The 21,707-nt window shown below is 37.8% G+C and overlaps 2 protein-coding genes across 3 annotated transcripts; one reads left to right on the forward strand and one right to left on the reverse strand.

Moving 5' to 3' along the window:
• Positions 1 to 1,737: 1,737 nt before the first annotated feature.
• Positions 1,738 to 4,832, forward strand: LOC148965158 (uncharacterized). Its single transcript, XM_089127061.1, has 2 exons — positions 1,738 to 2,463; positions 2,552 to 4,832. Exon 2 carries the CDS (start codon positions 3,016 to 3,018, stop codon positions 4,090 to 4,092), a length of 1,077 nt encoding a protein of 358 aa, XP_088983187.1. The 5' UTR covers positions 1,738 to 2,463; positions 2,552 to 3,015; the 3' UTR covers positions 4,093 to 4,832.
• Positions 4,833 to 14,368: 9,536 nt separating this feature from the next.
• On the reverse strand, positions 14,369 to 21,638 carry LOC120476751 (scavenger receptor cysteine-rich type 1 protein M130). Of its 2 annotated transcripts, XM_089127291.1 has the most exons (14): positions 21,093 to 21,637; positions 20,254 to 20,562; positions 19,829 to 20,140; positions 19,411 to 19,725; positions 19,003 to 19,326; positions 18,609 to 18,926; positions 18,141 to 18,443; positions 17,921 to 17,992; positions 17,529 to 17,843; positions 17,235 to 17,438; positions 17,050 to 17,136; positions 16,514 to 16,570; positions 16,353 to 16,397; positions 14,369 to 16,011 (listed from the first exon to the last, which is right to left on the reverse strand). In XM_089127291.1, exons 1-14 carry the CDS (start codon positions 21,148 to 21,150, stop codon positions 15,968 to 15,970), a joined length of 2,763 nt encoding a protein of 920 aa, XP_088983417.1. In that variant the 5' UTR covers positions 21,151 to 21,637; the 3' UTR covers positions 14,369 to 15,967. The 2 variants fall into 2 exon arrangements, with proteins under 2 accessions (XP_088983417.1, XP_088983416.1); XM_089127290.1 differs by lacking the exon at positions 14,369 to 16,011 and having other exon boundaries at positions 16,083 to 16,397; positions 21,093 to 21,638.
• Positions 21,639 to 21,707: the final 69 nt, after the last annotated feature.

Raw genomic sequence — 21,707 nt, forward strand, 5'->3', positions numbered from 1 at the left:
CAATGTTTTTTGTCTGTCTTTTTTGTTTCTTTGAAACAGGCCTCTGAATTGCAAAAGTACAAAGTGGTCCATTAAGAATGATACTGTATCTTTAGAGAGATGATGGAAAAAAGCTCTGTATGCTGCGCTGTACCAATTTTTCAGACAATTTACTTAATGGCGTCACGCTGTTCAGATGTAATTAGGCTTTCTCTGATATTTAATAATTAATGACACAGACAGAGTGGGAAAGAGAAAGAGACCATGAGAAAGAAAGACCTCAAGCCAATTAAGGAGATGAAAGGTAAGATGTTTGTCAAAGTGCATCACATTTGATCCGTTTAAAGTAAAAAATGCTTCTACAATATGATGACACAGTCCTATTCTGTTTATGGATGTACTATATTTTTTTTATATACTATATAAATCTCAACATTTAATGGCTGTGAAGGAGACGTGAACAATTCATGTTCAGATACATTTGTTTGACCCACATCAAGGCCCCATTTAACAAGAGACCAGAGCCAAATGGCTAAAAGAGAAGATAGAAGCACCAATCAAATGATGTACGTATTGAAGAGTAAATCACACAAAAGGAGATGCTTTCTATCTTACCTTTGAGCCTCGGACTGCTAAAAGGTTCTTCATGAAAAGCCTGGTGCACCTAAGAAAACCTTGATCTGGCTGTCAGGCAACTGCCATTTCCTTCATCTCTGTGGATATCAAAGAGTCGTCTGCCTCATCCATTCGGTCTGTTGGGGAAAAAGGAAAATACAATTGGTCCTAATGTTGAGCTTGCAACTTTGTTTCCATGCATGAGCAATGAACTGTAAAGACTCAACAGTCCCAAGGCAAGTTCATTTAACACATTTAGGTTGCTGATTGGCCCATTAAAATAGAAGGAATGGCATAAAATCAGCCGGTCATTATCGCAAAATAAACCCTGACAGCGCGAGCAAGTGGGATTTATACAGTATGTTATGCGAAAATGTTCTTGATTACACTGTTAAATGGATATGAGCTTTAAGTATTTTTATACAAGAAGAAAATGGCATGAGATTGACCACCTGGGTCAAATTTTAGCATCATTATACAACAACTTAAACGCAAAATGCCACAACTGACCAATTACAATCAAACATCCATTTTGGTGTAGCGTGTTAATATGAAGGAATTGCATATTGATTTTGAAATGTCCATAAACTTAATGCCCTTGCAGAGAATGACCAACCCCTTTCCTGTTATGGAGTTTTTCTTACAATGTAATAATGCATGATAATATAGTGTTTTGTATCTTTTGTTACAAGACACCATCATATTGTGCTTTATATGGTTCTGACTGGATATGCTTTATCATCACTTTGAGCTCGTTATTTGCATGACAGAGCCCACATAATGCAAGCTTTCAGCTCAAAGAACATCCTAAGCTACTGTACAAAATGTGAGAAATCTCAGTTTAATTTTTTTTTCTTCCTCTAAATGCCTCTCTTTCAGCAGGTTTGGAAAAGTGGACAGAAGATATATCTGATTTTGGCCTAGAAACTGATTGAAAAAAAAAAAAAGAAAAAGAAAAGAAAAACATCTCCATTAACTGCTAGACCTCTCCAGACTGAAATAGCATGATACCGGTCTGCTAAAAAAAAAACAACGACCGAGAAACGAGTAATGTTGAATCCGGAACAGCATGATAGCATTCTACTCTTATTTTGCTATAGAAAGCTATTGTAAAAGTAGTAAGAGTATAGTATACTAGTATGTGATTTGTACCGCAGAGTTTAGATTTTAATGAACTTACAAAAACACATATGAATTTATATGCATGTACACATTCAAGAAGGACCAAAGAACCCAAGACTCGGAAGGGGAGAAAGAATGCACACGCAATGCCTGGTCAGCGAATCTCAAAAGAGGAACTAGGAGTCGCATGACTATTGTGTCGCAAGTGTATCCGTTGGAAAAACCCATATGGTCTGAGAGATTGTGTCACACAGCCAGTATAAATAAGGCTGCGTTTTCAGTGTTAGTTGTTGCGTCTTGCTAGAAGACATTCTGCGTGCATCCCTGAGGATAATCATTCTTCAGTCCAGCTTGCTGGAGCATATATTGCTTTAACTGCTTAGCGGTATGATGTTAACTTAACCTGCTCATAGAAAGACAAGGTTAGTTATTCATTTGATATTTGAACTGTGTATGTTAAGAAAAACTTTGTGACTGAACCACTTATACAGGACTGCCCTGTTAAGTTGGGAGAAACTGAGGTATTATAATCTGTAACCTTTTCTTTTGTTGCTACTATTAACAATCATTGTGTAACCAGTGTTATTATCGTTTGTATAAATAAATTTTCATTTTATAAAGATAAAAGTTGAATAGTTCTTTGCCTCGGGTCACAATACCAGTTCTATAAGCAATAGTAAGAGCATTAGAGCTACCCTTGCTAGGGCAAGAGGTCACCAGGACTCCACGGAAGCATCTCCACGGAGGGTGAGTATGAATTGCATTGATGGTTGTTGCTAGTAATAATGTATTGGTTCACAAGAGTGTAGGGATACACCTAGATTTACTGGTATAGGTTAAGCGAGCTATAAGGAACGTTTATCCAGAAATTCTGACCTGACAGCAAAAGGCACCTGGCCACTTCGATACCAGGCGCTCTTCAGGGCTGAGGTAATACCAGATCTCACCACATGGGGGCTCGTCCGGGATTAATTATTATTAATTTAATAATTTGAATCCGAGTGAACAATAATTATTAAAACACCATCAAAATCCGCTAAACAGTGTCTCCAGAGTTGAAGGAGAGGGTTACAGAGAGTAACTGTGTCTCCTTAGTGCAAAGAGGAAGTTACTGAGAGGGTGCTTCCTCATATTAACTGTAAAAAATCTTCAGGGACGCCTGAGAGATAAATTATATGGTTAAGCACTAAAAGGGGTAATTGATCCAGAGGACTGCGCAGAGGGACCACACGAGTACCCAATATATATAACCTCGAAGAAGGATAATTACCAGAACTCTCGAAAGGCAGACACACAGTCATGGACAAGATAACTCATATTGCTTTACTCCCACCAGATAAATTTAGCAAGCGCTTGAAAGACGCAGGGCTAAAAGAAACTGAGGAGCTCATAGCTACTGAGTGTACTTTGTATACACCTACCGTTGACGGATTAAGAAGATTAGTCCAAACCGTCGGTGAACAAACTCGAAGTGACAAGATCACTGTAGAAGTAGGGGACCATGATGTCTCCCTACCGATAGTTCCAGGTAAAGAGATACAGGTAACTAGAGGCGGGATCCCAGACCAAAGAGCTAGAGGCTCCGCTGGATCTCCGTCCCTCTCAGTACATACTGACAGGGAGGAAACAGCCGAGTGCGTTTACAACCGCCTAGATAAGGCAGAAGCACAAGCAGCGACAGAGTCAGGGGCAATTGTAAAACATACGAACTTTATCACCTGTTTCTCTCCCTCAAAATGGGAAGAAGAAACATGGGAAAGGAAAAAATCCGCGTTTAGGCCGAGTCAGACTTCCACCGAGAAAAAAGATAAATATGGGAAACTGGGTTTTAGCATGAGACAAATGACTCGCATTTGCTTTGACAGGCATGGGACACGGAGTGGAGGTCCGGGCAACACTCATAATTTTACATATGGGGAAATGAGATTTTTCCTTGACATGAAATGGAAAGTCATCGAATTAGATGATGGATTCGAACGTTTGTTTAGTCTGGGGGAGCAAATATTTCAGAATACCTGCTGTGTTAACATTCAGACCTATCCAAGAAGACACAAGGAAGTCCTGGGCTTTTGCACAAGACAGGCGCGTATTAATGGCCAAATTGTCTGTGTGCTTGTCCTTGATCCCAATATAGATCTGCCTGGAGCATCTGACACAGGTTCGATGGGAACCAAGAGTGCTGAACGAGGGCATAGCAGCCAGGGGAAGCGAACTGGCCTTGGCCCTGGCAGATCTGGTGACAATGGACCAGGCCCCAAGACAAAAGGACTCACTCCGGTGGATGCCGGTGGACCGGCGTTGGTATCGACAAACGATGGGCTGTCTGTTGGCACAGTACGGAAGGCTGATAATTGGCTTCTTCCAAAGAGAGTCTGAGTAAAGATATAGGTTTTATGAGTGTTGTTTGGATTTTGTGGTGCCCACTGTCTATGTTTATAATGTTAAACTTGATGAACTTGATGTCATTTATCCGAGGGATTTTATTAAACGTGTTTTTATAACTCCAAGAGGGGGTGTACCGCAGAGTTTAGATTTTAATGAACTTACAAAAACACATATGAATTTATATGCATGTACACATTCAAGAAGGACCAAAGAACCCAAGACTCGGAAGGGGAGAAAGAATGCACACGCAATGCCTGGTCAGCGAATCTCAAAAGAGGAACTAGGAGTCGCATGACTATTGTGTCGCAAGTGTATCCGTTGGAAAAACCCAGATGGTCTGAGAGATTGTGTCACACAGCCAGTATAAATAAGGCTGCGTTTTCAGTGTTAGTTGTTGCGTCTTGCTAGAAGACATTCTGCGTGCATCCCTGAGGATAATCATTCTTCAGTCCAGCTTGCTGGAGCATATATTGCTTTAACTGCTTAGCGGTATGATGTTAACTTAACCTGCTCATAGAAAGACAAGGTTAGTTATTCATTTGATATTTGAACTGTGTATGTTAAGAAAAACTTTGTGACTGAACCACTTATACAGGACTGCCCTGTTAAGTTGGGAGAAACTGAGGTATTATAATCTGTAACCTTTTCTTTTGTTGCTACTATTAACAATCATTGTGTAACCAGTGTTATTATCGTTTGTATAAATAAATTTTCATTTTATAAAGATAAAAGTTGAATAGTTCTTTGCCTCGGGTCACAATACCAGTTCTATAAGCAATAGTAAGAGCATTAGAGCTACCCTTGCTAGGGCAAGAGGTCACCAGGACTCCACGGAAGCATCTCCACGGAGGGTGAGTATGAATTGCATTGATGGTTGTTGCTAGTAATAATGTATTGGTTCACAAGAGTGTAGGGATACACCTAGATTTACTGGTATAGGTTAAGCGAGCTATAAGGAACGTTTATCCAGAAATTCTGACCTGACAGCAAAAGGCACCTGGCCACTTCGATACCAGGCGCTCTTCAGGGCTGAGGTAATACCAGATCTCACCACAGATTGCAAAACTCTCCATCAATTATTCTAACGGAAATCAAGAATAAAGTTAGAGGAAGAGTCTTTACAATGCACCCTTGGCTCTCATTATAGGAATGATTGGACTTCTGAGTGGGAAAAGCCTGCATGCTGTTTGCATCTTGTAAAATCTACAGTGCATTTAGTCTCCTAAGATAGAGGCTGCAGGGCCAATGTGTGAATGTGTTCACCTTGTCAGTTTAATTGTTGAACTGTCACTCAACAAGGCAACAAGGGTCCATTTGTATCCCCATAGGCTGAGGTCTGACATGTTCCCCATTCTAGCCATTTCTGGAAACTAATGCAAGATGTAGCCGATGATTGTGAACTACTTGTGCCTTGCTGGTGTCTGAGAGTGAAAGTGTTAAAATGAATTTTCATCATAAGTCCTAGACTTTATTCTTATATTCCTCAATTCTTCAAGGGTTACATAATTCTAAAATGAAATATCATATACACACACAAAAGATTTTTAGTTGTAGTTAACAATAACAACACTGAAGTGCCCCATTAACTTCGATTGTATGGACAAAAACACTTAAAATATTCTTTGTGTTCAACAGAAGAAAAAAAGTCAACAATTCACTGTAAAAATGGTTTCAACTTAAAATAATTTGTATGACAACTTGGATATTTGAGTTAACTTATTAAGGCAGCACAAACACTCACTTTTAACATGAGGGTGATTAAATGACAGAATTTCCTATTTTTAGGAAAACTATCCCTTTAAACTCAATATAACAATGTTATTTAGGAGAGAGTGACATTTAATATTTGAATTCACCCTATATCATCAGTCTGAACGTTTTGAATAGTCCACTTAAACACAGAGTGATGACTTTTGGAAGATGTAATTGCTTTTAAAATGAGACATTTACTGTGTTTATGTTGTACTAAAATGCCTATTTAAATGAGAATCGGGCCTGTAATTATGCTTCTATTGCATCTAATAACACATCAGGTGGTGGTAGTCAGCTGCACTTGGTGTAGGTGTGATGAGGACTTCTCACCAATGTCCTTAACACCAATAGGTCAACATGAAGAAAACTTTCTAATGTGCATGTCAGAACAATTTGTACATTTTCAGAGCAAGAAGAACAGCTTCAGTCCTAATTGGTATGATTAGTTGAGCAGGTCACAAAAACCTGGCACCCAAGTATTAGGTTTGAGTTTCTAATACTTGTCATATTTATACTCCAATTTGCATTTATCCTTTCCACTTTCACATTTAAACTTGTAGCCTCTTTCAACAAACATTTACAGCTCGTTGTTGTTGACTGAAGTAATCCCTGCACAGGATTTAAGCGGACAGTATTTTAGCTCATCTGAAAACCTGAGTTGAATCGGTCACACTGCCCTGTCTTTGATTTTGCATTAGCGCTGTCCTGATCAGTGTGAGCCAGAGGTTATTCTGTGATATATGAGTGTTGTCATGTTGAGGGGACGTAGTGGACAGGGAGCTCATCTCTCATTATAAGGGTCGTTACTGTCACTCTGTAATGCTTCACAGATATTGTAGTTCATGGATCAATCATGGAGCAGCAGATGATTTTAATGCTGCGTGTGGATGGAGTAATAAGCGGGAAGATAGGTAGCGATGCTCTACTCATAACACCCCCAGTGAAAATGTGAACACAATGCTTCCATATGCATGTGACTCAAACACCGCATGTCACCTTCTGTAATCGTCAGCTAAGAGCTGTCATGTCATTTGAAGGTTTAATTATTAGAGGGCATCACACTTCTGCTTCGTATATTTCACACATTCTGGTTGAGTAGTCACTGTCAACGTGTCTTATCTGACTGTTTTCCTGCAATGACATTATACTTAAACTGCACATTCTGTATATAAACTTCAATTTATATTTATGAGCATGATATAACTAAATAACAGGCATGAAAACGCTATACATTCGGCCAAATAGTTTAAAGCAGATAAAAAAAGTGTTCTATGTCAGTATATATATATATATCTTCAGTCTTTACAAATACTATTCAATTTGGTTAAAGATTTTGTAACGATATTGGATATATGTGTTTCGAGTCAATTGTTTTATTTAGAATAATGCAATAAAACATGCCAAATAGTGCAGAGTCTGCAGACAACATTTTTGGCCAGGCTATCAAAGAAATTATGCATGACACATGTACTAAACTTAGTGAGTAATGCCAATATATATATATATATATATATATATGTAATGCCAATAAGTATTGAGTAATGCCAATAAGGAGAACTGCTGCTGTAATCAACAACAAGCGGAAACCAACAAAATATTAATAACTGATTATACTGTAGTCAATGCATGCAAATGTTTGCAAATGTTAAATAAACCCCATTTTCCATAAGATGTAGTTTGCCTTGTTTTTATTGCCAAATCATTTTGTTAGATAAATACTTGAACAAAGTTCAATGTTTTGTTCTTCCCAATATAACATACTCATCCTTTTTTGATGGTTTAATCAAACTTGTAGGGTCATTAAAAACAAATATCCCAAATATATTATCTGGACATCACCTTTTGCCATATACATATCCACTTAATATATTTTATTCATAAATATAGTGAATATTCAGTATATTGAATATATACCAAGTTAATTTTCTAGACTATACACTATTTTTAATATAATTTATCACTACAAGTTTTACCACTATGTGACTGCACTGCTCAGAGAATCTCTATCACTGTTCTCCATGAACATTCTGCTGTTAACTTAATCCATTACTGTCTTTATTTCTTGAAACTCTGGCTCTCGCACACATAAAACGCAGCGCCTACTTTCCAAGCCACTGACAGACGTGCCGGAGGTGGATGTGTATTGATATGAGGAACCAGAAATAGACATTTTGCCCCTTGGATCAGAGTGCTGAAATCATCTTTCATTAGAGCTCTCTTGACTAATGTCCTATGACACACACACGCACACATACAAACTCATGAATAAACAAAGTTCATTTGTCTGTGTGTGTGTGGATGGAGGGGGAAAACAAGTTCAAATAGAGATGCAGTGCAAAAAAAAAGGCGTGATCAAATACTGTATAATGGAATCATCATCCAGCTTTTTAAAATGATCGGCATATTAAAAAGCAAACTTTTTAAAATCCGTTTTCAACACTGAAATTGAACTAAGGCACATTTTGGAGCAAGACCTAGTTCAGATCTTAAATAGTTGTAGATTGGGGGAATGGGTTTAATGCTGAAGTGTCTTTTTTTTAAATGTTAAAATATTCAATATTTTTTCTTATCCCTGCATAATATGCAAAGACAACTACAGTATAAGCAGCCAGTTGTAGGCTAATTTCGCAGCAAAAAAATGGTAAACTGTAGCTCAATGTTTGTTTGAGCATCCCAGCCTTTATTTTTTATTCCATTTAGTAACAAACTTCAGCTTTAATGATGTAGTAAAGCAGGTACATTTGTCAAGACATGTCCAAATTTATTTAGCATGTTCCCTATCCAAGCTACTTCTCCGGGATTTGTGAAGGCACCGTATGTGTTATGACAGCATCCCTTATCACGCACAGAGCTCCAGCTCTAATTCCCTGGAATTATACGTTTGACTTCGACTTGCAATCACTTCACGTCGGCAGCACTAAAAACGTTTTTTAATCCAAACACGTTGCATTCAGTCAGTCAGCATAGACTTGGATTGGTTCCCTGTTCCCGCTACCGAGTCTAATCTGAGAATGTTATGTCGTAAATTTCTACAAAGAACAAAGAAACGTGATGGTGAATTTTAATGATGGCATTCATTATGTGATCGATGAAGAGTAAGGCATCATGGTAAATACAGCCCCATGTTTCTGCTGTCCTGCTCTCAGAAGCACATAAATGGGCTATCTGTAACACTAAATGGTAGGGGTTTAACAATATCATGTCACGATTCGATACATATCACAATACTGAACTCACGATACAATATTATGTGATACTCTAAGACATGATAAAAGGTCAATAAAAATGTACTGTTGATTAAAATGCTAAATTTGATATTTCATTGTATACATGATTAGGCTTGGACTTGGTGCTCATAACCTAATGCACAGGACAATGTTTACACCAGAATGAAAATATTCATGATTCTTAAACTGAAAAAACAGAATTATATTAGACAAATATGCACTTTGTACTGGTAACATCAGATATTTTGGCATTTTCAGGACCCACAAATATCCCCCCATTGTATTGTTATACATTATATTCATTCAACAATATACATACGTAGACGTTTAATGTAGTACTACTGACACTAAAATCCTGAAAACGTGATTTTTTTTCTCACACAGTAATTTTCATTTTGGGTAAATTATACACAACACATATTGCATTGTGTATACCACGGATGGACGGATAGAAGGACGGACGGATGGACGAATAAAGACAGAATGACAGAAAGAATGACAGACAGAACAAGATGATTATTAAAAAACAGATGATTATTAAATATTACAATCCTTTTGTTCCCCGTGTGAATTACTCAGTGGCACTCAGTATAAGCTCTGACCATAGGAAATGGTATTTCTATGAATGAATGTTTGGACGCCCACTCCACACATCATGAGTCATTGACTGGGACTTGATGTTCTCAGAGTCAGTATAGGAGCAGCCAACTGTGCACAGTTAGATCACTGCTTGCGAGACATAACCCAAGTTTGTTCTCACAGACATGCACACCAAAACACACACACACACACATCATTAGACAGCTGTACCAGAATAAAAAAAAAAAAAGCTAACATTGATGCTTGAAATTAAAGCATTTATTCTCGATTATTCTTAATATTTGGCTGTTTAATACTCCTTCAATAAAACTTCCAATACATTTGGTTTAGACAAATTGGATAAGCCCACAGCAAGAGCAACACCCTCGACACGGTACAGCGTGGGTGAACACAATGTTTGAGGAGAATGTGCAGCTGTCAGTCACCGCGCCGGTGTCGATGCCATTCAGAATCACAGATTATTCTTTTTGGAAATATAACACCGGAATATGTCATCTTAACTAGTAAGAAACATCCACTTTTGTACTGGTTTTGACATTGTAGTAAATCGCGCTGATTAGCGGGTGAATCTGTTGTCACTGATGATTGTTGTTTGAACCTTTCTGGATCCGCCAGATCATGTGCATGTGCTTTCAAATTGATAAGTTTAATTATATCAAGTGCTGTGAGAAAAAGCTATAAATCTCCACCTGCAACATCTTCACACGCAATATAGCCGACTAGCCGAGACTCCTTCTTTATGTGTACAGATGTGACGTAATGACGCAAAGACATGCTCGAATCTCCCGCGGAAATCCACCAGTACCACTGGAGTGGATTATTACAAGCTTAACGGTTTGAATCGAGCTAAGGCAAGCGGATAGTTTTGAACACTGGCTGGTTATGCATTTTCTCAAATATGTATTTTGGATCATTTTTAAGCTACGGACTGCAGCTTTAACTTATTAACTATATAGCGAAACTTAAGTTTAGCGTCCAATTCTCACTATTAACAAGTTGCTCATTAACATGCATATTACTAGGATATTGGCTGTATATTAGTATTTTAAAGCACATATTAATGCCTTATTCTAGATCATATTCTACATCCCTTAATCCCAATACCTAACCTGAACAACTAGCTTACTAAACAGTGATAAACGGTCATTAGGAGTTTTTTGAAGCAAAAGTCATAGTTAACAGTTAGTTAATAGTCCGAATTGGACCCTAAAGTGTGACTATATATATATATATATATATATATATATATATTCCAGATAGCCTCCTTTCTTATCCATTGGTGCATGTGCAATAACACCACAGGCCATCACTTTACCTACTCTGCAAACTCCAAAATTTGTCTCTAATGTTATCTAAATAAAAAGGGCCTTGAAGTATTTAGCAAATATCTTCAGCATTATATGCCCTAAAGTGAGACTGCTAACCATCTGGCACACCATCATCAGGCTTTTAACAGCATGCAAAACATCTGTGGTCAGAGTTTGATGTCCATTACGGGAAGGCAAATCTCTACTATTGGCTTGAGTGGTGACAGGCTGGATATCTGAGAATAAAGACCATCAAGGGGGAGGTAGATTAATGCCTGCATGGTCAGGCTAAAGCTGTTTGATACTGTCGGCTAGACACAGGTCCCATCTCAATTTGGTGGGCAGCGGAGATAAGCCTGCCAGTGGCGTGCTGAGCCGGTCCATCCGTATAGGTGCCAAATAGAATGATAAGAAGGCGAGTGTGAGCTGGAGGGTTACAGGCATATCTTGCCCGCACTGTACATTTTAGAATGGTAGCAATGTGCAAAAAGACCTTCCAATATAAGACGGCACAACGACCTCCATTTCCAACTCGTACAAACATAGACACACAATTAAGTCTCTCTGCAAATCACTTTGAACTTTGAAAGGTCATAAAATGAACAGTTTCCAAATTCTCCATCCATCCATCTATTATTTCATTACAGACTGGGAAGTTTAATGGAATGTTTAAGCCGCGGGGTGTAAAGAATCAAGATTTGTAGTTTTGCAGTTGCTTATTGTGGATTTGGCCTCCTGCGGTCTCTATGGAAACCCCTGTCTGCTTCTGTAGTCTCTGTAAGAATTTAATATGTATACCTGCGTTCCCAGGGTGACCAGACGGCAGATAAAGCTGGTGTCAGTCACAGCTGTTCTTTGAGAACACATTCTTTATATTGCACTCATGATTTAATTGCTTGTGAGTAACACTTCACATTACAGTATCATCCAGCTGAACTGCAGTGAATAGACCATCACTGATGTTGTAATAATTTGAGCACAATATCTGCATTGCTCTGGTCTATTGGCCATAGCAGAGCAACAATGCCATAGTTCTGAACTCCTTTGGCTGTTAGCAAGCGGAGGAATGTGTAGAATTCAATATTCATTTTGTTGTTTTTGTTTGTGTTTTACTTATACAGCATGAGGAAGGATGGATGGAGAGAAAAGGGGATATAGACATCACATTCACACACATGTTAGTAGTTTTGATTTGCTCAGTCAGTCACATGTTTCCACCTTGTGATCAAAACATGAATTGCAGCTGAAATTGTGCTGCTGTGACCCAGGGCTCCCCAAGTCACTTTAAAGTGTAAAATTACTGTATTATTATAATTTTAAAAACATTTTCTTACCCTGAAGAAGACTGTTTCGCTGAACGTGGGTTGTTTTTTTCCCCCATGTTTTTTTATTATTATTATTTTTTTAATTTTCTATTATGAAATTGCCAGTCAAATAAAGGCTTTTTATCAATTCCTAAGAGTGCCTTGGATTTCCTTCTACTACATGTTATTGAATTCCCTAGAGCACCTTCATACACTTTTTTGAACTCCTTGAGCACCCTAGACATTTTTTTTGTCATACTGTAATGTTTTGAAGGAAGTCTCTTCTGCTCATCAAACCTGCATTTGTTTGATAAAAAAAATACAGGGAACAAATGTTATTGTGAAAAATTATTGAAATTTAAAATAATGGTTTCCTATTTAATATACTTTAAAATGTCACTTATTTCTATGATGCAAAGCTGAATTTTCAGTCTCATTACTCCAGTCTTCAATGTCACGTGATTCTTCAGAAATCATATATTGATTTGATACTCAGTTATTATCAATGTTGGAAACATTTGTGCTGCTTAATATTATTTTGGAACCTGGGATACTTTTTTCAGGATCCAAGTTAAAAATAAAAGCATTTATTCAAAATAGAAATCTTTTCTAACAATATAAATTGTTACTATCACTTCTTATCAATTTAACACATCCTTGTATAATAAAAAGTATTGATAGTGTATGGTAGTGAATATGGATAGTGTATGATGGTAGTGCATATTATTACAAAAGATTTCTATTTAAAATGCTGTTCTTATAGATATATTTACTTTTTATTCATCAAAGAATCCTCAAAGTGTTATAAAAGAAATATTAATCAGCACAACTGTTTCCAACATTGATAATAAATCAACATATTAGAATGATTTCTGAAGGATCATGTGACACTTCATGAAGACTGGAGTAATGATGCTGAAAATTGAGCTTTGCCATTACAGAAATAAATTAGATTTTACAGCATATTCAAATAGAAAACAAAATATTACTGTTTTTATTTCATGTATTTTTGATGGCTTGATGAGCCTAAGACACATGAATGGTACTGTATATACATATAATGTATATATACTGTATATTTAAAAAATGAAGGGAAGGTAAGATTGGGGAGCCAATTTAGTTATTAACATAACACAACGTAGGCCTACAATAATACAACATTCATAATTACATGTAAGAAAGATAGGATTGACATTGAAATCAGAGTAACGCAGCATCAATCGAACAGCTTTAACAATGGTAGAAACGACAACATAAATAAGAAGTTCTCAAACCTGTAAGATCCACACTGCATATACGTTATCTGGAGAACTTTCCTTCAGAGACAATTTGCGCTGAAAAGGGGCAACAAAGGCCGTTTTAACAAATGTATTCACAACAAGTCCCAAAAAACAAACATTTAACGTTAGCATGATAAACAAACTGTGAAATCTAAGGTTAAGTCCTTCCCTCATTATTGTTTACTCTGTTGTAGGTAGTACAAAAAAAAAAGAGCAGAGCACTAACACACAAATTTAACTTATTTTAACTTTAGCTTAATGAAACTGTCAAAACTGTAAAAGTTGCTTGATGAGTAAGTTAGCTACGGTCATTTGCCTTGTCAACTCTTAAAAATGTTTTGTTTTTAGACAGGATATAACTTACATTTTCTTGTAATGAGCCTGCATGATGTTATAAATCGTGCGAATGTTTTTATTTTGCTAAACAGCTAAACAAACAAATTTCGTCGACCTCGTCTGCAAACTTAACTCGACCAATCAAATGCGTATCAGTAATTAAAGGGGCCGCAGTCATTTTGATCAAATCTATACTCGTCATTAATTAACTATTTATTTTGTTGGTTCGAATACATTCTATTAAAAGTTTGCCGCATCTGTATTGCTATGCTATTGCTAATTCAGTTTAGGGTTTTAAATTGTGAATCTTGCGGGGAAATATTATCATCATTCATTATACATAATGGAAAATGGATGTAAAATGAAAACTCAATCATGGACACACAAAAAATTATTTAATCAGTTAACATTTAATTTTAAATTACAATTGAAGGAACACATTATACAATCAATCACTGCATTCCGTTGTATTCCAGAAGATGGCAGTAAAAGAATAGGCTATCTTTATTTGAGCTTTGAGGGGAATTTCAAATTATGAAATGACCTCAACAAACATTTGTATACTGTAATATCCAACTTTACTATTTACTTCACTGAAATTATTTACAAATGACAGAACATGATCAAGATAGGTATCAATTTCCTATCTGATACTCGATACACTTACATTTCATCTTTTGCTGCTGTTGGGGGGGGGGAAAGTATCATGCAATCATATAGCCTATATTTTATGGTTTAAGCACTAGCCTATGGTATGACTAACTTTATGGATAGAATTGATTTTTTTTTTTTTTTTTTTTTTTTTTTTAGTTGGGGCACAACAAAATATTGTAATTAAATAAAACAGTCGATTTTAATGATGGCAGTTGGAATGTATTGAATATGACATGGCTATTCATACTACATCAAGCTTATTCTCTGGTACTTTTTTTTATTTTATTTTAATTTTAGATTCGTCTAATTGGTCACTTATTTCCACGACAACTGCATTAATTAGTCGCACTACAATGTTGACTATAGCACGGAGACACCGGACACCGGAGACTTCAGGACCACGGACAGCGACCGCTGCAATTCAGCTCAATGTAAAGCGGAACTCTCTCCAATGGAAGGTAACAGGCCTACTTAAAATACGACAGAATTAATAATAATAATAATATAAAAAGCTATGTCATAAACTTTCGAGACATGAAATCGAGACAATGAGTCTTCTGCATTATTCCAGGTTATACAGTATAAAATGGTTTAGCCAATATATAAAAAGATTAATATAAAACATGTTGATTATACATTCCTGGGGGGGAAAGTGGCCTAAGCCCAAAATGGCTAAACACTAAGCTTTTAATTGTCTTGACCATAAATCATTGGTCAGGAAATTAGCAAAATTTTAAGCAAAAGCATTTGAAGAGCCATTACTGTCTCAGAAAACATCAAATACAGAATAAAGTTGTCAGAAGATGGGAACTTAAGTGGTGATGTTGGTCTTCGAAATCTGCTGAGAAATATAATAATAAATGCATCTCTACCACAGTGATGCACGGATATCATTGTGTGGGGAGACTTTTTAGCTTTTGGTATTGGTTATCTGCTTCACTTTAAAAAGTAATTTAATGCTTTGAAGTAGCCTACATGAGAATATTTCAGAATGGCTTGCTTCCCACAAATGAAGAGTTGTTGTTATCTAAAGAGGAATCATCAGATATAATTTTTTTAACAAGACAATGGCCCTGCCCATATAGCAAAGACAACCAAGAAGTGGCTTGAGAACAAGCCGATGAAACATTTTTCAACTACTCATGAACTGTTTGACATTGCATTTACATTGCACTGAATCTCCCACTCCCAGTAAAAAAATGTCTGCAAGTTGGATGCAAAGTTTCTTTATCTACATTATTTGTGAAATTCTTGCTTATTTCCTGACCAGTTATTTGCATTTAGCAGTTTTTGGCTTGGGCCTTTCTTTCCTCTGAGAAGAGTATTACCTGATATAAAAAGAACCAGGAAGCAAATAATAATGATAAAATGATTATAAGAAGAAACCATATGTAATTGTAGGCAGTTCACACACTCTCTTTCTGTTCATTTGGCTCCTCATCAACATTCTCTGTTAAATAAAAAAAGATGAAAAAAAGAGAAAATAAATTTTGCAATATCCTCACAATTTACAGTCTAGACATGCACCAGCCGGTAACTAAGCTGAAATCAGATGACAATAAGTAAGATGGTGAACAAATTATTATGTTTTTTTTAGATGAAATTGGTTGTCTGAGGTGAACATAATGAGACGCTTCTGATTGAAACCGACTTTTCCCTTACAGCTCCAACATTATGTTCACAAGACATGAAATCATCATAATTCTCCAGCATTTCCTTTTTAAATTTACAGCAGATTTAAATATTTGTCATGCCAAAACAAATAGTGAAAAACTAAACAGTAAAAATCACCTTCTCTCAAGGTTGTGACATCATCATAAGTCTCATCCATGCGATCTGTGTCGAAATACAGAGATAACATCACAAGCACCGCTCTAAACAAGCACTAAGTGACATCTGCTCTCTGACTTCATATTTATTTAGAAGTAATATTTTTTATGGGAAATTCTCACAATTGAGTAAATCGATGATGGCATCATAGTCCTCTGTAGCCTCTTTATCCATGTTGTCTGCATCAATTAAAAATAAAACATCAATAAAGCATACACTAAGAAAACTCAGAATGAATTTTCAGTACAAATAACCGAAAATTCAGAAAATTACCAGCCCCTTTTCCGTTTTTCTACATTGTTTTTTTACATTTTCCTTAAAGTCTAGAACCATTATAACAACCAAAAAGTTGTTAAATGATAAACAGCATTCAGAAACGCTGACATGGATGTCTCTCGTCACACTAACACCTGTGTGCGCTCTCACTGACTGCAGTACAAACACAGCGCTGTGGTTTTCACTGCTGAATTCAGTGGTTAACAGCAGGAAGCCCAACAGGATTAACATTTTTTAACTTTAACCGTCAAAAAGACCTGTAGAATCATTAAACGGCAGAATGGGCCAAAATATATATAAAAAAACACATACTTTCATGCTTTGACAGTTCATATGTAAATAGTTTTGTCATTGTTATCATTAATAATGGTGATCATTTCACCTGATGAGATTGTGATGTTAACAGGCCTGTGATGAATCTCCTCATAAACGGCCTCAGTCGTCGTCCTGTGTCTCCTCTTAGAGAGATCTGTGTGTGTAGACAGACAAACCTGCTGTCAGTTCACAACACATGACTGATCACACACTGAATAAGACACACTATGACAGTCTCTGGATCTCTCCTACCTCTCCTCATCACTCTGTTCTGCTGAACCAGTATAAGCAGTGGCACTAAGAGCAGTACGAGCAAAACTCCCAGTACAACCACAAGCACAGAGAGAGACGCTGCTGGAGGAGTTTGTGGAGGAGTGACTGATGTTGAGCGCACTGTCTGAGAAACTGGACGAGAAGATGATGTTGTTGTGGCAGGAGTAGTGGACACTGACAAATCTGCCAAAACACACACAAACACATTCAAAATCATGAAAATAGACAAAGATTATTAGTATAAAATGATGATGTTCAGTGTGTTGCTGTGACCTGCACATGTGAGTCCAGCGTGATCTTTGTGGGAACAGTCAGTGTGGTTCTTCAGGGAGTGAGGACAGTCCCACAGGTGAATCTCATTCCCTCTGCACTCGACTCTGTTCATCCACACAACACCTTCACCAGCACCAAAGACTGAATTCCCATCAGCCCTCAGTGCGTCTCCACAACCCAGCTGCCTGCAGACCACCTGAGCATCGCTGATGTCCCACATATCAGCACAGACTGAACCCCACACAGCGTTATGATACACCTCCAGCCTCCCAGAGCACCGGCCCAAACCTCCACTCAGTCTGAGAGGAACATGCTCTAAAATATATACATGTGGGGACTCAGTAATCTATTACCAGCAAGGCAAGCATACATGATTGCTCACATTAACTCACTTGAACACTGTCTCTGGTGAGGAGATGCTGAACATGTCAGACAACTGTGTGGTGACTCAAGACTCTGTTTCTCTGAGATTACAAAGTGAAATTTAACAATTATATGTTTTAGGTGAACACTAAACTCTAAGCTAAAAGTTTGACAACTTATGATTATAGTTTGCTGTAAAAATTACTCTAAAATCAAGAAATTAGTACATAGTGTTACATTAAGTCTTACCAAAGCAAGTGATATTGGCCACCTCATTATCATAACAGTTGTTCTGTCCCCAGGGTGAAGATGGACACTGCCACAATGTTTTGTCATGTTTTCGACATTTAAAATGATCTAACCAATTAGGAGCAGATCTCAGACCCACTGAATTACTGGGTTCACTGCCAGATCTTCCACAGTTCAGCTCTTGACAGATCAGACTCGCTGTGTCTCTGTCCATCTGGTTCCAGCACACATTACCCCAGGATCCATTGTAGAAAACCTCCACATTCCCTTCACAGCCCTCAGTTAACCTGATCTCTTTAAACTCTAGATGAAAATGTAAAATTCAATTCATTTATTTTTATTTTTGTAAATCAACAAAATACTATTTGATTCCAAATACTACATTAATATTACTTTATTGTTATATATTGAAAGCTGCAGCTGCTGGTCAATTATTTGCAATAATTCCTAAAATGTGTTTAACTTCACCTGAGCACACGACTCCTACATCCTCCTTGTGTTGACAGTCATGTTTCCCCCAGCCTGGAGAAGAGCAGTTCCACAGGGACGTCTCATTCCCCTCACACTCCACCTCATCCAGCCATATGTGTCCAGAACCAGGACCAAACCAGGCTGGTACCTGCTGGTTACTGAGGGCCACTCCACACTGCAGCTGTCTGCACACCACATGGGCATCTTTAATATCCCAGGAGTCATCACACACTGTCCCCCATGAGCCGCTGTGAAAAACCTCCAGCCTCCCTGCACAGTCTCCCCCAGAACCCACCAGCCTGATGGACCCGCGGCCTGATATTCAGAGAGAGAAAAACACATTATTGATCACCAACAACTGAAGAATCTGCCCAGATGTTGTTGTGCTCACCAAGGCAGGAGATTGACAGCTGTTGTGTGGAGCTGCAGTTGAGAGTTTGTGGAGAGCTGCAGTTCCCCAGATGAGCTTCACTCCCAGAGCACTGGAAGCCCGTCACACACTCATGACTGTGTTCAGGACTGGATGAAGAGGAGCCGGAGAAGTTCAGCACAGAGCCACAGCCCAGCTGTCTGCAGACCACAGAGGATTCAGTGAGACTCCAGGAGTCCAGCAGAACTCTCCTCCAGACCTGATGGATGGAAACTTCCAGCTCCCCCTCACACTGTCTCTCTCCAGACAACCGCACCAGACCGTCATGAACAGACAGAGAGGAATCTGAGGGAAAGATGTGGCATTTTATTAAGATATTGCAAGATTTATATAGGTAATTTATAACTTTTTCCAATAATATTCCCTCACTAGAGCAAATGACTCCAACATCTCGTCCATGAGAACATTCAGCTCGACTCCATGAAGAGACGGGACATTCTGAGAGTTTTGTTTCATTCCCGTCACAATCAAACACATCAGCCCAGATTTCACCACTTCCCTCTCCAAACCAGTCTGATCCCACAACAGACACAGCAATCCCACAATTCAGCTGTCTACAGAGGACACTGGCAGCTCTCATATCCCAGCATGCATCACACACTGAGCCCCATTTACTGAGGAACCGAAGCTCCACTCTTCCAGAACAAGAGTCTGGGCCGTTTACCAGTCTGAGATCTGTGTAACCTGCACAAAGGTTATTGAAAAAAAAAAAAAAAAAGTTTTAGGACACTTCATTAATCTCTTTATGTGTGCAAAATAAGTAAAGAGAGGTCAAATATGACTTAACCAGAGCATATTACTCCTACAGAAGTGTTATGAGGACAGTGTGTATTTAATGATGTGGACGTAGGACAGAACACAAATTGAGATTCATTTCCTCTGCACTGAATCTCTTGTGTCCACATCTGAGCGTCTCCTTTGCCAAAAGCATCTTCTCCCAGCACCTGTACAGGAGCCCCACAGTCCAGCTCTCTACACACAACCTCTGCATCCTGCTGGTCAAAGGCAGCGTCACACACTGACACCCACGTCTTTACTTTAAGTATCTCTAATCGTCCAGCACACAGATGAGATCCATTAGTGAGTCTGGGAAGGCGACCTGTGTTTAGATTATATAAATAAACAGCATTAAAACTACATTTCATTATTAAGAGAAGAACATCAATTCTGTTCAGTTTAATTTGCCAACAAGACATTTAGGAAGATTCTTACCTAAGCAAATGACTCCAGCATCTTCATCGTGACCACAGTTATTTTCACCCCATCGTTTTGTTTTACAGTTCTTCAATGTTGACTCTGTTTCAGCACACTTAACTTCATCCATCCATATTGGACCTGATCCTTGTCCAAAGTGAGCAAGACTAACTGCACGCAATGCTTTACCACAGCCCAGCTCTCTACACACCACACCAGCAGCTTTTATATCCCAGCCATCATCACACACTGTTCCCCACTGACCTCTATGAAGAACCTCCACTGTACCAGCACAGGGACCGTGACCACCAACCAGCCTCACATTACCTGTACACAAGAGATTGTTTATCTATGAAAGTCCATTCATTTACAGATATTATGTTACTTTTTTGCATTTCACTCAATTATAATGAAGTCATAAAAACTGAATGTATAATATTATAACACATCGAACCACAAAACCATTTAATCCAATTACAAAAAAAAAAGGAAAGAAAGAAAGAAAAAGAATCAGTAAAAATTTAAACTTTTGCTTCCAGAAGCATTTGAAAAAAAAAAAATTATTGAATAAATGAATATCAGTAAGGAAATATAAAACAATCATCTACAGTAACATTTGAAGTGGATCAAAACCTTTCATCAAAGTTATACATGAATTTTGAACAATACCCGTTCTTGTCTTAGGACAACTTTGATTAACTTTTTTTGATCCACTTCAAATGTTGACTACTGTGTAGAACTACGATTTTAAAACTTGTAATGCTACACAGGAATATCCTTGTGTTAACTATGAATATACTTTTATTTAATAATATGTTGAAAGGAACTGACTAACCCTTTAACTGAGTGTAAAATACCTGCACTGGTGAGTGTAATGACGGTGGACATCAGAAAGACTGTAAGACAGCTCTTCATCTTCTTCTGCTCTGCACTTCAGGACAAACTTTTCATCAGCTCTCTCAGCAAATCTGAAGAAAAAGAGACTGTTGTCTGCTCTGGTGATAAAGATAAATGTAGAGAGAGGAGGGGTTTCTCATGACCACCAATCACATTCAGAGTTAAACTTCAAGAGAACAGATACAACGACAAAACAGCAAATATATCTCCATATATGTCAAAAGAACGCCTCTGCTGATGAACGGTACTCTTCCACCTTTCAGACACTTTACTGAGGAGACACACACATGATAAAGTGCTGACAAAGTCACCCAGCTGTCATGAGAGTGAACGTGGGAAACACTTCAGTGTACACACTGCGCCAAAGTCTGACACCTGCAGAGAAGAGATACAAACACTGATAACTAACTGCTGACGACAAACACTGAGAAGACAGAGAGACATATCAAAGGTCTAATCCAAAAAAAAGTTTATAATGTTTCTTAGAATTGCATTGCACTTTTGGATTTCGTGTGCAGAAAACAGTTTATTGAAACAAAATGGCACAACATTCTCCAATTTCACAACAATGATGA

The sequence above is a fragment of the Pimephales promelas genome, chromosome 24, assembly GCF_988280905.1.
Source record: "Pimephales promelas chromosome 24, fPimPro1.hap1.1, whole genome shotgun sequence".
In the NCBI taxonomy this organism is placed as follows: domain Eukaryota; kingdom Metazoa; phylum Chordata; class Actinopteri; order Cypriniformes; family Leuciscidae; genus Pimephales; species Pimephales promelas.

Excerpts from the sequence above, each read along its gene's own strand:
- LOC148965158 (XM_089127061.1), top strand. The coding sequence starts at position 3,016 with ATGGACAAGATAACTCATATTGCTTTACTCCCACCAGATAAATTTAGC.
- LOC120476751 (XM_089127290.1), bottom strand. The coding sequence starts at position 21,150 with ATGAAGAGCTGTCTTACAGTCTTTCTGATGTCCACCGTCATTACACTC. Across the intron at positions 16,571-17,049 it reads TAACATCACAATCTCATCAG|ACAACATGGATAAAGAGGCT; the intron begins GTGAAATGATCA and ends TAATTGATGCAG. Across the intron at positions 16,398-16,513 it reads CATCATCGATTTACTCAATT|ATCGCATGGATGAGACTTAT; the intron begins GTGAGAATTTCC and ends ATTTCGACACAG.